This window comes from Stegostoma tigrinum, chromosome 23 (assembly GCF_030684315.1).
Source record: "Stegostoma tigrinum isolate sSteTig4 chromosome 23, sSteTig4.hap1, whole genome shotgun sequence".
Taxonomy (NCBI): Eukaryota; Metazoa; Chordata; class Chondrichthyes; order Orectolobiformes; family Stegostomatidae; genus Stegostoma; species Stegostoma tigrinum.
The window spans coordinates 32,313,970-32,329,681 of NC_081376.1; the positions used below are offsets into that span (position 1 = coordinate 32,313,970).

Sequence of the window (15,712 nt, forward strand, 5' to 3'; positions counted from 1 at the left end):
AATCTCTCTTTTGGTCTCAAAATGGGAATAGTCTTGTTTTATCATCCTTTCACTATTTAAATAGTTTTGGGTGGTCTTTAACGATAGCTGCCAGTCTCTTCCCATTCCTTCTGTTTCCTTTTTCATTTCCCCTCTGACCTTTCCAAAGCAGCTGATTCTCACTTGTATTATCAACATGACATTTGTCACACATCTCTTCTACTGTTTTATATTCCTGCCTTCATCATTGTCAGGCTTTAATATGCCAACAAGCTTGTTGGCTGGTCTCCCAATTTATCCTTCACAAACTTTTTATCATCCAAAACTATGCTGCTCATTTCTTAACTGGCAGCAAGTCACTCCTGTGTTCATTGAAATTCAGTTGCTCCCAGTCAAGCAACATCTTAATTTTAACTTTTAAACATTTTGGGAAAGTGTCTAGTGATGATCATGATCCATCATCAGTTGTCAGACAAACCCATCTGGTTCACTAATGTCCTTGAGGGAAGGAAACTGACATCCTTATCTTGTCAGGCAGATGTGGTTGACTTCACTGCCCTCTGGGCAATTAGGGATGGGCAGTAAATGCTGGCCTAGCCAGCAACACACTCATCCTGTGATGAATTTTAAAAACCCTCATTTTCAAATCCTTCCAAGTCATTAGCCCTTCCACCTTTGTAATCTCTTTGACCAAGATTTTGATCATTTTACTTAATATTTCCTTACATAACTCTATGGTCATATTTAGTTTTAGAATACTCCTATGAGGCACTTTCAGACCTCATTATGGTAAAGATACTACACCAAGTAGACATCAATCTTTTCTCTATTTGATTAGACAGTATTTTGTTTATCCTATTATTCCATCAGAGGAATCTACTTCCAACAACTGTACCTCAAGTACATTATCTTCAACAGCTGCCCAGAGTTTAATCACAGTATATGATTCTAATTTATCCAGAACTGGCCCACCTCATTAAGTTTTTTTTATTTTGGTTTGTTCTTTGTCCTTTTCCATCGTTAATCTAATATTTACAATGTTACATTCACTAATTCCTTAAATAATCTCCTACTGACAGGACCCAACTTGTTCAAGGTGAGGTATTGGGAGTATTCATGGGTGTGTGGAAGGTGTCCCAGTAACCACCTCAGTAAGAGGGGAAAGACAGGAAACAGCTTGAGTATGGCAGGTAGGCTTGTTAGCGGGACAACCCCGGGGTCAGGTGTCAACAACAGGCCCAGGGATATAGCAGAATTTCCCGGTCAACCCCCTCCCCACTAATCAATAAGATTCGCTCCACTAGGCCTCGGGCTCCGTTCTACACCGAGATTCCAACTGTACAAAGGGCTATTCATCCTTATAAAGCCGTCACAGTGCAGTGAACACAGTCCACCCCGAACGCGAGAAGCCAACTGTCGCTGCAGTCAGGCGGCCCCTGGCCCCGATGGACATGGATTCCCGTCCACTCACATTCCGCTCTCGATCCGCTCTCGCTCGCCGCTGCCTGGGCCGCAAAACCGTCCCGCTCAACCCGCGTCACCCGTCGCACGCTGCGTCATGACACAAACATTTGCGATACTGGTGAGCACCACCGGGGGGAGTGAGAGAGCACGCTGCACTGTCGTTGGGTCGGGATATGCGCTGAACCCGGCGTAGGAGGGCACTCAGAGATAATGGAAACTGCAGATGCTGGAGAATCCAAGACAATAAAATGTGAGGCTGGATGAACACAGCAGGCCAAGCAGCATCTCAGGAGCACAAAAGCTGACGTTTCGGGCCTAGACCCTTCATCAGAGAGGGGGATGGGGTGAGGGTTCTGCAATAAATAGGGAGAGAGGGGGAGGCGGACCCAAGATGGAGAGAAAAGAAGATAGGTGGAGAGGAGAGTATAGGTGGGGAGGTAGGGAGGGGATAGGTCAGTCCAGGGAAGACGGACAGGTCAAGGAGGTGGGATGAGGTTAGTAGGTAGAAGATGGGGGTGCAGCTTGGGGTGGGAGGAAGGGATGGGTGAGAGGAAGAACAGGTTAGGGAGGCAGAGACAGGTTGGACTGGTTTTGGGATGCAGTGGGTGGAGGGGAAGAGCTGGGCTGGTTGTGTGGTGCAGTGGGGGGAGGGGACGAACTGGGCTGGTTTAGGGATGCGGTGGGGGAAGGGGAGATTTTGAAGCAGGTGAAGTCCACATTGATACCATTGGGCTGCAGGGTTCCCAGGCGGAATATGAGTTGCTGTTCCTGCAACTTTCGGGTGGCATCATTGTGGCAGTGCAGGAGGCCCATGATGGACATGTCATCAAGAGAATGGGAGGGGGAGTGGAAATGGTTTGCGACTGGGAGGTGCAGTTGTTTGTTGCGAACTGAGCGGAGGTGTTCTGCAAAGCGGTCTCCAAGCCTCCGCTTGGTTTCCCCAATGTAGAGGAAGCCACACCGGGTACAGTGGATGCAGTATACCACATTGGCAGATGTGCAGGTGAACCTCTGCTTAATGTGGAATGTCATCTTGGGGCCTGGGATAGGGATGAGGGAGGAGGTGTGGGGGCAAGTGTAGCATTTCCTGCGGTTGCAGGGGAAGGTGCCGGGTGTGGTGGGGTTGGAGGTCAGGGTGGAGCGAACAAGGGAGTCACGGAGAGAGTGGTCTCTCCGGAAAGCAGACAGGGGTGGGGATGGAAAAATGTAGGAGGGCACGCTCCTGATTGTCTTCCAAAAATGTTGTGAAATCCATCCCAGAGGGCAAACGAGGGTCTCAATTTAATCTTTTTTTAAAGAAAACGGAAGACCTGCAGTTGGTGTAAATCAGAAACTTGCAAAGATTTGTAGCTCGGGCTGGGAGCTTGCCCAGTGTATGTACACGTTTTGTCACCGTGCTAGGTAACATATCAGTTCCTTCAATCAAGCGGTGTTGTTCTACTCCATTTGGTATCTCACACAAGATCATCATTGAATCCCTACAGTGTGGAAGCTGGCCATTCAGCCCAACAAATCCATACCACCCCTCCAAAGAGCATTCCCACCCAGACCCATTCCCCGATCCCTGCATTTTTCATATCTAACCCACGTAACCTAAACATGCCAGGGCATGATAAGGAATGTAACATGGCCAATACACCTCCCCTGCACATCTTTGGACAGTGGGAGGAAACCGGAGCACCTGGAGGAAACCCACACAGACACAGGGAGAATGTACAAACTCCACAAACTCAGTCACCCAAGGCTGGAATCAAACCCAGGTCCCTGGTGTTCAGAGGCAGCAGTGCTAACCACTGAGCCACTGTACCATCCAGTCTATTAAGTTGGGTTGTGTTATTTCTGGCTCTGTTCTGCGTGGGTTTGTATATGGGGTCTAATTCCACATGTTTGTTAATTGCTTTAAGGGTAAAATACTTGGTCCCTCGGAATTCCCGTGCATGTCTGCGGTTGGCTTGAACCAGGATGGTCACCTCACTCCATCCACTCAACCCTTTACCTCAAGAACATTAAAATCAATGATGACGGGATTATGGTATCCTTTGATGTCACAGCACTATTCATGTCCATTGACGTACCACATTACTGGATACAGCAGGAACACTGAACTTCAAACAGCTCCTTCAGCAAGGACAACATACTCAGACCGCTGGACCTATGCGTCACCACACACTTGATCTTTAATGGCCAAATATACAAACAAATCAATTGTAAACCTGTGGGGTCGCCCATCTCAGGACTTATTGCAGGGGCAGTCAATACAAGGTCTGGAACACACTAACCCCCACTCCTGCCGCCTGACAGTCAAAACTGTGGACCAGATACATGGACGACACGTTTGTCATCATTAAACGCACCAAGTTAGAAGCGACACACGATCTCATTAACAACATTTTCACTGGGATCAAATTTACAGGAGAAGAGGAAGACAACAATCAATTTCCATTTCTCGACATGAGGGTAGAACAAGTGACCAATGGGGAGTTCCAAACCACAGTATACAGGAAGGCAGCCCACACTGACCAAATCCTCAATTTCCACAGCAATCACCCCAAACAAATCTAGGACACTATTCAAATGGGCCACGAACCAATGCAACATGCCAGAACTACGCAGGAAGTAGGAACAGCGCCTATACAAGGTCTTTTGCTAACAACAGATATTCCAACAACTTCACCCACAGGTGCCCACTAGATTGGCAGTGCCAAGAGGACACAATACACCCCAATACACTGGCCACACTACTCTATATCAAGAAGATGTAAGAACTGCTGAGACTCCTATGACCACTAGGAATCACGGTAGCAATCACTTGACCCAAAACATTAACTGTGATTTCTTGTGATCAATTTAACTGGGACAACATGGCCATCCTAGCTCAAGCCAACCACAGGCATGCACAGGAATTCCTAGAGGCCTGTTTTTCAACCCGTAATGCAATTAACAAACTTATGGAATTAGACCCCATATACAAGTCCATGCAGAACAAAACCGGAAATGACACAACCCACCTCAACAGACCAAATTATATAAATACCCAGCAGGGTAGAACAACATCGCTTCATCGCAGGCCACATTGTTGATGTTACCTAGCATGGTCACGAAATGTCTGTATCATAGCCAACCAGCTCCGCAAGCAAGTCACCAACCTCAAAAACAAAAATTGCTGGAAAAGCTCAGCAGGTCTGGCAGCAGCTGTTGAACAGAAATCGGAGTTCTTAGGAAGGGTCACTTGACCCAAAACATTAACTGTGATTTCTCTCCACAGGTGCTGCCAGACCTCCAGAGCTTTTCCAGCAATTTCTGTTTTTGTTTTTGGGTATCAATTTAAAGTTTCCCCTGAAAATATCACTTCCAACAGTATAGCACCACCTTCAGGACTGCACAGAGTGTCAATCCAAATTATGTGCCCGAGACATTGGGCTTGAACACTTATGGTATTACAGAAATGGCATATTTGTTGTGAAAAATACAAGCAAGCCTTTGAATTGGGGGATTTTTGGAAACCATCAAATGACGATCAAAACGCAATGAGAAAATATTTGGCTTGTAAAAGTCTCAAGGAAGCAAATTCATTCTCAAGAGGAATGACGGATTGAATAAATATTTTGTCTAACTTACCTTCAGAACACTCAAATTATACCTCAAAGCTAGAGATTAACCAAGGAGCTAATAAGAATCAGACATTTTGAATAATTCATGTTTGCAGCAGAAATTATTAAAGAAATTTGAGGAATTAAAACTTGACAAATCTCCAGAACCTGATGGCTTACATTTGTGGGGAGCTAGGGTGGCTGCAGAGATAGCAGATGCCCTAGTTTTGATTTTAAAGTCCTGTAGATTCCACAAGGTCTCAGTGGTTTGAGTTAACAGATTAGTAAATGTAACACTGCTATTCAAGAAAGGAGGGAAGAGAAAATAAGAATTACAAGCCCAACATAAATTGTCATGAATATGGTAGAATTTATTGTTGAGGACATCTTAACAATGCACTTTGATATACTTTGATTCCCCAAACTGTATTCAATAAGGTGCATCACAAATGATCATTTAAATGCTAAGGATTAATGGAGTTGGCATGAATACATTACCATGAATAGAAAATTTGCTAATAGACAGAAAACAAATATAGAAATAAACAGCTGTAACCACAGGAATGGCACAAGGAACAGATAAGGGTTTCAACTATTTATAATCTATATTGATCATAGAAAGAGAGACTTATTGGATTCTACACGATTAGAATTGTTAAGTAGCTGAAAGTGAGGTGAGCAGCACAGGAGTTAGAGTGCATTATTTCCCCCTTCAACTCCATTTTAGTTTAGTTTCTCCCCCCCTCCCATTTATTATTGTTGCACTGCTCCTGGTGTAGTACTTGTTAAATTGTTCTTTTAATTTGTAACATGGATGACTTGGTGGTGGTTAAAAAAGATTGTCCATAGGATGTGTGGTAGATTCTTTGACAGAAAAAAAAATCTGGAAATGCTACTAACGATGCAGGTAATACCATTTTAGTTGGTCGCTTAGGCAGAGATACTTGACAGAGCTTTGGAGAAGTTATGATCTGATGACTGTTGAAAAATCTGCCACTATTTTTCAGCGAAAAAATCTCAATTGTGAAGGATTATAAGTAAGTACATTCAACTAATGTAAACAATGTCACACCTCATTTGGAAGAGTTACCTGTCTGCAACTTTGCTATCTTGAATTTATATAGCACCTGTGTAGAAAATTTCTTTGAGTGTTCACAGAAGCATACGGACAAAAGGATACTGGTGCAAACAAATTTGATTTAAAATTGAGCGAAAGCCTGATCAAAGACGTGGCTCTTAAAAAACGATAGGAAGGTGGAGAGGTTTAAGGAGGGAATAGCAGAATGTAAAGACTATAGGCTGCAAAGCCACCAATAATTGGAAAAGGGATACACAAAAAAGTTTGGAATGAGAAAGAACAAAGAAAATTGCAACACAGGAACAGGCCCTTTAGCCCTCCAAGCCTGCACCAATCCAGATCCTCTATCTAAGCCTGTTGCCTATTTTCCAATGATCTGTATCCTTGGAATATGAAAAGAGATTTTAGGGCTGGCACAGTTGATGATTACTTTCATTGAAATTGTTGAAAAGATATTGAACTGCTACAGTACCATTGACCAAATAATACAACAAAAGTGCCTCTGATGTTTATCAGTGATAATGGGAACTGCAGATGCTGGAGAATCTAAGATAATAAAATGTGAGGCTGGATGAACACAGCAGGCCCAGCAGCATCTCAGTGCTCCTGAGCCTGCTGTGTTCATCCAGCCTCACATTTTATTATCTCTGATGTGTATCACCTGTGTTCACTTAAAATTATCATTCATAAGAAGGAATGACTCATTAAATCTTCAAGTCCCTTTCTTTTCATACCACCCACCCCAACCAGCCACACGCACATCCGGATTTAGAAAAATTGTAGTGATTCTTCATTGTCTCTGAGTCATACCCTGGAAATCCAACCATAACACACGAGGTGTTTTTACACCAAAGGTCACAGTGGTTCAAGATAGCAACTCTGCCAACTTCTCTGGCAGTTTGGTATGGGCAATAAGTATCAGCCTAGCCAGGAACTTGGACAGCACATGCAGAATTTTTTTTAAACAAAGTGCTAAAAAGCTTTGACAATACTGGTATTTTTGCATTCTGTTTAAGTGTTAAATGCCTAGTTTGAGCTAATTTCCTCATATTGTCCTATCCAACAGTAGCCAGGACATTCTCCTGAACGTTTCAGTTTGTTTCCTTCTACGCTGTAACAATTCTGTGATCTCTTTGATTTCTCAAATATTCATAATATATCCAGCAATTTCCTTTTTTAATTTTCTCATCCGCTGTATTTTTCTTTTACATATAAAAGTAGTACGATTAGTTTGCCTATACCAAGATGTCTCGACCTTCTATACCAAGACGGTGCCTTGCTGCGATCCGATCCTCCCACCGTAAGATAACGCCACAGCGGCATTCTCCTGTACAAAGATAATGGGAACTGCAGGTGCTGGAGAATCCGAGATAACAAAAGTGTGGGGGTGGATGAACACAGCAGGCCAAGCAGCATCACAGGCCTAGACCCTTCATCACCCGAAACGTCAGCTTTTGTGCTCCTAAGATGCTGCTTGCCCTGCTGTATTCATCCAGCCCCACGCTTGGTTTTCTCCTGTACAAAGATGGCTCCACGTTGTACTTCCTGTTTCCGTCACAATGAAAGCGTTTCGGACCACGTGCTACTTACCGGACACTGGTACCGACCGTGAAATAAGATGTCTGATTCCAGCTAGCAGATTCAACACAAGTTCTCCCAAGAAATAAATGAAATAAACAACCTCCTGTCTTCACTTCTAGGTTCAGACGTTCAGGCGTAAGAACCAGAACGGCGGCTGTATATTTCCAGCTCGGATGGCCTGAGATTGAATATGGTGAATCTTTGTAGGCTCTAAGTAAATATGAATGAGCCGGTGATAGGTGACAAGTTTTATGTTAATTTCTAATTTGAGATTTTGATGTTGTTACACAGCATGAAGTTATAATTAAATGGTTGTTTTCTTGAGCCTTTACTGCTGACTCACGTCTAATATTTCACTGGATCCAGGAGGGTGAAAGTCACAGCCTGGAACCTAGTAATGATCCTGAACAAGGTCTGTATGTTTCTTAGAATCCTTCTTTCTTTCCAACTGACCATGCCTTGCCAATTTATGTTTAGGCTCGTTCTTCTTAGCATAATCTAAAGAATTGTAGACCGTGGTAAAACCTGTTGTTTTACCACCAAATCGTGTCCTGAAGCAAAAAACAAACATGACATCTGATGAGAGATAGCAAGAACTGTCAATGCTGGATTCAGAGATGACATAGTGTGGAGCTGGAGGAGCAGAGCAGGCCAAGCCATATCAGAGGAGCAGGAAAGTTGATGTTTCACCAGCTTTCCTGCTCCTTTCATGCTGCCTGGCCTGCTCTGCTCCTCCATGATATCTGGCCAGTTTTTCCTCAATTTCTATCGTAAGAGCTGTGGGTTTGTCAGGCTAGAACGCTGAAGACAACTTGCTTGCATTAAAGTAAGCTTTCTTTCCATTGGATTTTCTGGTTCTGATGGTCACAGTGTCATTCATCTCTGGAATTCCTCGTCCGGAATCATAGAGTTGTACAGCACAGATACAGACCCTTCGGTCCAACTCATCTATACTGACCAGATATCCTAAATCAGTCTAGTCCCATTTGCCAGCATTTAGCCCATACGCCTCTAAACCCCTCCTATTCACATACCCACCCACGTTGTAATTGTACCAGCCTCCTCCACTTCCTCTGGCAGTTCATTCTATACATGCATCACCGTCTGCTTGAAAAAGTTGCCCCTTTAAATTCTTCCCCTCTCACCTTAAACTTCTAGTTTTGGGCTCCCCCAACCCAACGAAAAGACCTTGGCTATTCGCCCTACCTATGTCCTTATGATTTTATATACTTCTAAAAAATAACCCTTCAGCCTCTGATGCTCCAGGGAAAATAGCCCCAGACTATTCACTCTCTGTAGCTCAAACCCTCCAACGCTGGCAACATCCTTGTAAATCTTTTCTGAATCCTTTTGAGTTTCACGACACCCTTCCTTTAGCTGGGAGACCAGAATTGCATGCAGTATTCCAATAGTGGCCAAACCAATGTCCTGTACAGATATAACATGACCTCCCATTCCTATGCTCGATGCAGTGACCAATAAAGGCAAGCATACCGAATACCACCTTCGCTATCCTGTATACCTGGGACTGAACTTTCAAGGAACTATAGACTTGCACTCCGAGGCCTCTTTTTTCAGCAACACTCTCTAGGCTCTTACCATTAAGGGTATATGTCCTGCTCTGATTTGCTTTTCCAAAACGCAGCACTTCACGTTGTTCTAAATTAAACTCCATCTGCCACTCCTCAGCCCATTGGCTGATCTGTAGGTAACCTTCTTCATTGTCCACTACAACCTCCAATTTTGGTGTCATCTGCAGACTTACTAACCATACCTCCTACATCCCTGTTGTCTTGAACATATTTCAGACTTGCTCGGCCATTTCAGAGGGCACTTCAGAGTTGCACGCATGGCAGTCAAGATAAAAAGTTTTCAATTCCTAAATGGCATTATGCATGAAATGAGTCTTGACAATAACCTGGTATTTCTTTGTCACAGTCACTGCGACAAGCTTTTTCTTGCAGATTTATGTAGTTAATTGAGTTTAAATTTTTTTTAGCTGCTGTCTTGCTGTGGACCTTAGCCCAAGCTCAGTTATTGCATCTAGTAATATAACTATAGCCCCACCTAAGTGTTGCCTCTTTGCAGTAACTTTAACCGTTGTTGTTTATCAGTTGGAATTTCTGGATTTCAGGGAACTAGGATGATATTCCAGGAGTTTGAGGTTGGTTTTGTCTAAACTTGCAGCTTGTTTTCAATTTGTATCTGATTTTCCACAGGATCTTCACAACCATGGAGCCTGAAATTCTTGAAGCACATTGTCTCATCAAACAAGCAATCATTACCCTGTCTTCCTCCAGAACCAGTGCAGAAATCATACACACCTTACAGTCTGTGAAGCAGTACCTAAAAGGACCAGAAACTGCCGATCCCTTGCCACAGAGCAAAAAATTTGTAAAAACACACTATTCCCACTTCCTACAAGTCCTGACTAATAATATCAGTGCTGATTGGCTGCAGTTGCTACCTGTTAACCGGGAAAAAGAATTATTGGATGACTTCTTTCTGACTGGCCCACCCCATGAAGCATTCTTGGTGCTGCTGGACACTATCACAGCAACAAGGTAATTTCAAATCATGGTGGGCACCTTGTACTGAATGACTCATTGTGTTCAATATTTTCACTGGCAGTGGTGGCTGTGTGAAATCCTGCGGTAAAACAACATCACACAAAGGCTCAGTCTCCCCAGTAAACAACATTTTTAGTGACTTTTTTTACTTGTTCATGGAACGTGGTTGTCACTGACTAGGCCAGCACTTTATTGCTCATCCCTAATTGCTCCAAGGGCAGTAAGAGTCACCCACTTTGTTGTGAAGCTGTGTGTTGTCAGCCAGACTGGATAAGGAGAGCAGATTCCCTTCTCTGAAGGACATTGGTGAACCATTTGGGTCTTTTTTTTAAATGACAATCGGCAGTGTTTACATTTTCACCATCATCTGCCAGGGCAGGATTCAAACACTCGCCCCCACAACATAGTCTGTGTCTTTCTTTATTACTAGTCCAATGACATTAACACTATGCCACCACCTCCTTCTAAAAACTGATATACCGTTAAGGACTTCCTGTAAATATGAACACATTCCTAGAAGCCTTGTAAATAGTGATGCCTGCTGCCAATGTGGGCACAGTCCCAGAGTCCAAAGGCAAATATGCTTGTACTCTTGAAATTTCTGCTTGGTGGGAGCAGGTGCCATGCTGTCGTTTTTTGTGTTGGTTGTGTGGTACGGGAGTGGGATGGGTCACATATCTGTTTTCAGTCTGCTGTGGTGTGGTTTCCTGTCACAGACCAAGCTTACGACAGGAGCGATGTGTGGCAATTCTGGAGCGGTTCCTGCAGGAGAATCGGTTGACCCAGCTAATCTGGGAGATTTGTCTCGAATACATCTCGCCTCACATGTCCAGTCTACAAGAGACACTGCTGAATAAAATCTCTGCTTTGCCAGATCACATGGCAAACAAACTGGAGAAGGACAACACAACGATATTCTACCCCGAGAACTACTACCCACTGTTAGGACAAGAGATGGTATTGGTATTGGAAAGAATTTATGAGCAACTGAAAGGTAGGAAAACTAAGGTGTGATGTTTTGGGAAATACACCTTTAGCAACCATAAGAAGCCTTTTTAAATGCCATCTGCCTCCTTAAATGTTCACTCCCAATGCACAATTTGGGTCATGTACAAAATGCATTAAGCAAACCACATCAGCTTTTTCAGCAGCACTTTCCAAATTCTGAGGGACATGAACACCAAACACATTGGAACATCACCATCTGCAAGTTACCCTCTAAATTAGGCATCACCCTAACTTGAAAGTCTTTATTGCTTCATTTCTAATCTCTGAATCACTACATGCCATGAGTCTAACACATGATGTTAATTGAGAGGGGTGCACTGTCACATGATAGAGAGAATTCCCACTCTCTTTTACATAAGAAGGCAGGAAGAGTCTCTATTTAATATCTCATCCCAATCTCTGGTTGGATTCGCATCTCTGAAAGTGCCGCACTCGTGCAGTTTATTCCTTCATACGATGCAGCACCATGTCAGCATTGTCCCTCCAATGGTTCCTCTGATAGTGACATGCTCTCTCGCTCTTGACAATGCAGCACTTCCTCAGCAGTTGTCCCCTCCAACAAGGTGGTGTTCTTTCAGCACCTGTTCCCTCTGACAGTGCAGTACTTCCTCAGCAGCCATCCTGTCTACTGCTCTGGGAACTTCATTTTGGATTTAGGGAAGAGATCTTGAATGCGCAAACATCTGACTCCAATCTGAGAGTTACCCACTGAACTTCTTCAAATGCATCAGGGCTACATTTGAAGAATGGGTTTTAATATGCATGACTTGCAATCAGCTCACAGCAACAAATTTTGGCCCCCATAAGTGTGGTTTGAAGAAATCTTCAGAGCTGTGGTGTTACAGGGATATACCGATGGACATTGCATGTGGGAACAGTTAGACACAAATAGACTGGCTTTAGTGTGCTCTGAATTTTGGGTAGTAAGGGAATAAATAACTGAAGCAATACCCTTACTATCCTGCACTGTGTTATAGGTGGGATGGACAGTTCCCTCTTCTTCGTGTCTCAGCTTCTGGGGAAGGTCTGCATGCAAGGACACACTGGTAAGCCTGAGTGTCACACTGCTTAAAGGAAGATGTTTGTCTCCTCAACTTTACCTCACAAAGTATGACCTCTAAACTTAAAGCAGCATCTTGATTAATGGCTCCTGTAACTCGGGAGAGTTAAGTCAAAATTGTGAATTTTGTGAAGCTATTTGGCTGGTGGTTACTTCTATTGCAGCTCAGTTAGAGCCAGTCTGTATGTAGGAAGAATTCCAGAGTAGGTGCTAGATACCATTCCGGAGAAAGAATTAAACCTGGAACTCCCAAGTCTTCATGTATTTCCTCGATGAGCACATTCATCTTAGACCGTGAGTCTGAACGTCAGCTGTGGGTTAGTTCCTCTATTGGCTGGCATCTGTCAAGGTTCATTTGGGAGCTGAGCTGAGGAAGAGTCTCCAGCCCTGAAACATCAACTGATTTTTCTTCGCAGATGCTGCCAGACCTGCTGAGCTTTTCCAGCAACTATTTTTTTAGTTGCTATCTTATAATCCTTGGTGGAAAGTATGTGATTAAATGATGGAGACAGAATCAGTCCTTTCTGTGAAATCTTTCACAATCAAACAGTGTTCCAAGGCTGTTTTAAAAAAAGCAAAGGCCAGAAAGTGTAAATATTCCCTTGATATCTCGGAAAGAGGCACAGCCTTCAAGAGAACAGCAGGTGATTAATACAAAGCAACTGAATCACTGGCAATGCTCTCAGCACAGGATTTGGGTAAGAACTTTCATTCAACTCTGGTTAAAGGGATATTGGGCAGGAATATTGGATCATTGTCCTGTTTAGCAGTCTTTGGGGTTTGCAGTGGGTGAGGACACTTGGGTCATTGACTTTCCGAAAGAATCAGCTATGAGAAGGTTTGATTGGGGTCTTTCAAATTATGAAAGAATTAAGATTAGTTCATGTAATTGTTTGAATTAGACAGGCATAGTAGGCCGAGGCTCGTAGATACATTACCAAAGAATGGAACATAGGCAGAAGTTAGACCATAATATTTCTCACAGAAACCCTGATGCATGAGAAGGTTTGGAGGGTGATCTGATGGAGTTGTATACAATTACAAAGTAATTACAAGAAGTAGATAGAAACTGTTTCCTCTGAGGGGTGCCCACAATTAGGAACATGTTGTCTTAAATGATTAGATTCCCTACAGTGTGGAAACAGGCCCTTCAGCCCAACAAGTCCACACCGCCCCTTGGAGCATCCCACCCAGACCCATCCCCCTATAACCCACACACCCCTGAACACTGTGGGCAATTTAGCATGGCCAATCCACCTAGCCTGCACATCTTTGGACTGTGGGAGGAAACCGGAGCACCCGGAGGAAACCCACACAGACACAGGGAGAATGTGCAAACTCCACACACAGTTACCCGAGCGTGGAATCGAACTTGGGTCCCTGGCACTGTGAGGCTGCAGTGCTAACCACTGAGCCACCGTGCCGCCCACTGGAGTACTTAAAGTTCAGTAAGTTGTTGGACTGTGAAATCACAAAGTTTTTTTTCACTAATGGATATCTGGAACTCTGTCCCTTAACGATGTGATGGAGGTCTGATGTTTGAAGCACCATTTAGTGAAGGAAAACACAGCAATCCTTGGTGATGTCTGTATTTGAATTGTTGATCGCTTTGATTGACTCCTCCAGATGCCGTTCTACAAGTGTTGGTGCCGAGACTCACTGTTCTTACCCAATCGGATAGCATTTGGCAACGAATCAGTTGGCGATTAGTGGAGAATGTGCCTGAACGTTGGATGGAGAATGTAGTTTCTGGTTTCGTCCGGCTATCAGCAGGGTAAGTGTGGACTTCAAAGGACATTGGGAGTCTGAGATTCTGGGAATAGACCAACTGGACTAGCTTTCTCAAAGTGAATACAACAATTACAAGCAATTTGTTTATAGCCAACTTTCAGCCATGGCTCGGTGTAAACACTGTTGTCATTGATTCAGAGATTATGTATTCAAGACACATTCTAGACAATTGAGCCTGAAACACTCACTGGAGTACAAAGATAGTTCTGCACTGTCGAAAGGGCTGAAGTTTGGATAAGGCCTTGAACCAAGATTCCATTTTCCTTCTAAGTTAGAGAACACAAGATCCAATACCATGGGTCACTATTCACTGCTTAAGGGGGACACACATTTGTAACTTGTTTTAAATCTTGTACCTTTTTTCTGACAGGCCGAACGTGCTCTTGAGGTTACTAGGCAGCATCGTGCTGAAGAACAAGAAGGCCAATTTTGTTCTAACTCACAAATTCCTACTCTTGCAGTATCAGCTCAAGGTGTGCACTGACTCAGGGGAGCAAAGGAGGGGATCAACATAAAAGGTATGAGAGGAGGGGGCTTGGGGGTAAGAGATCAGGCAACTGGTGACAACAGTGATTGAAACTTTATAGACCCACACTGACATATTTCATTTGGGTGTGAAGGAAAGTGGGGTTAAATTGAAGACATGCAGGGCATTGCAGTTCAAAGTGTGGCAGATGGTAAAGAAATTTTTAGAGGGCTGTTTGCTGTTACTATCTTGGGAGCATGTCTGATATTGTCTTGTGATTGGTGCAGACTTCTGTGCTACAAAGCTTGCTGGGATATCTGGCCAAAGAGAAGTCTCAAGGCTGCTTATTGATTGAGGTGAGTGGAGGCAAGGGTACTACACAGCCCGTCTGGATAGTGGGTTTCTGATGTTCCGTTGGGTGATGGTTGCAACGTCTCAGGGAATCTTGAAGAATCTCTAGATCAAAACAGTGGTAATCCTGTCTCTAGAAGTTTTAGCCAGTGGTAAGGTGGAAGGAGAAGCATGGGGTGCAGTTTGCATTCATAGCAGCAGCTTCCCTGTTTGAATTATGTTTGAATATTCTGAGCAGAGACAGTAGCTCCTAAGTCTCAACACAATAATGAAGGATAGGAATTACATAACTGCTCCTTGAACTAGCCTTGACTGTTTTGCACATCCTGCCTGGCAAGCCAATAGCAGGAATAGAGCGTAGAGCTGACTTGTAACACATTCCGAGGATGTGTGTCTTTTCCAGGTGCTTAAGAAGTTGTTGGAGACCTGGAGTAACAGCAGTGCCCTGAGACACACCCCCATAGAACAGCAGCTTTATATCAGCAAGGCCATTGTCATCATTCTTGCAGAACTCTCAGACTCACAGATACAGGAACACAAAACAGGTTTGTGTGGGTGAGTGACCGCTGTGGGAGAGAGTCAGTCAGTGAGTATGTGTCTACTCATGAGAGTGTGTTGGCCTTGGGGGCGGCGGAGAGGGTTGCATGTTGGTCCACAGGAGTGTACGTGAGTGTCTTGTTGTATATTTGCAAGTTACTGTCTTTGAATGCTTCATCAAACTTTTACTGAGGGTGTATTTGGATTCTGAGAGTTGAGTGTTGAGTTTGGTGATGT

The 15,712-nt window shown here is 43.8% G+C and overlaps 2 protein-coding genes across 3 annotated transcripts in view; one reads left to right on the top strand and one right to left on the bottom strand.

Annotated features, from left to right (window-relative positions):
• Positions 1-1,585, bottom strand: part of rnps1 (RNA binding protein S1, serine-rich domain) — a 22,618-nt gene extending 21,033 nt beyond the window's left edge. The window contains exon 1 of the mRNA XM_048552720.2: positions 1,451-1,585. Coding sequence (XP_048408677.1) covers positions 1,451-1,452 — 2 coding nt within the window. The 5' untranslated portion in view covers positions 1,453-1,585. The remainder of the gene's footprint in view (positions 1-1,450) is intronic.
• The window catches only part of telo2 (TEL2, telomere maintenance 2, homolog (S. cerevisiae)), a 26,765-nt gene continuing 12,592 nt past the window's right edge, over positions 1,540-15,712 (top strand). The window contains exons 1-9 of one of the 2 annotated variants that reach the window (XM_048552708.2): positions 1,540-1,561; positions 7,812-8,104; positions 9,912-10,256; positions 10,979-11,256; positions 12,248-12,316; positions 13,957-14,104; positions 14,492-14,594; positions 14,875-14,943; positions 15,342-15,483. In XM_048552708.2, coding sequence (XP_048408665.1) covers positions 9,925-10,256; positions 10,979-11,256; positions 12,248-12,316; positions 13,957-14,104; positions 14,492-14,594; positions 14,875-14,943; positions 15,342-15,483 — 1,141 coding nt within the window. In that variant the 5' untranslated portion in view covers positions 1,540-1,561; positions 7,812-8,104; positions 9,912-9,924. Of the gene's footprint in view, positions 1,562-7,713; positions 8,105-9,911; positions 10,257-10,978; positions 11,257-12,247; positions 12,317-13,956; positions 14,105-14,491; positions 14,595-14,874; positions 14,944-15,341; positions 15,484-15,712 lie in introns of those variants that run through there. The other variant, XM_059654045.1, reaches the window with a different exon arrangement.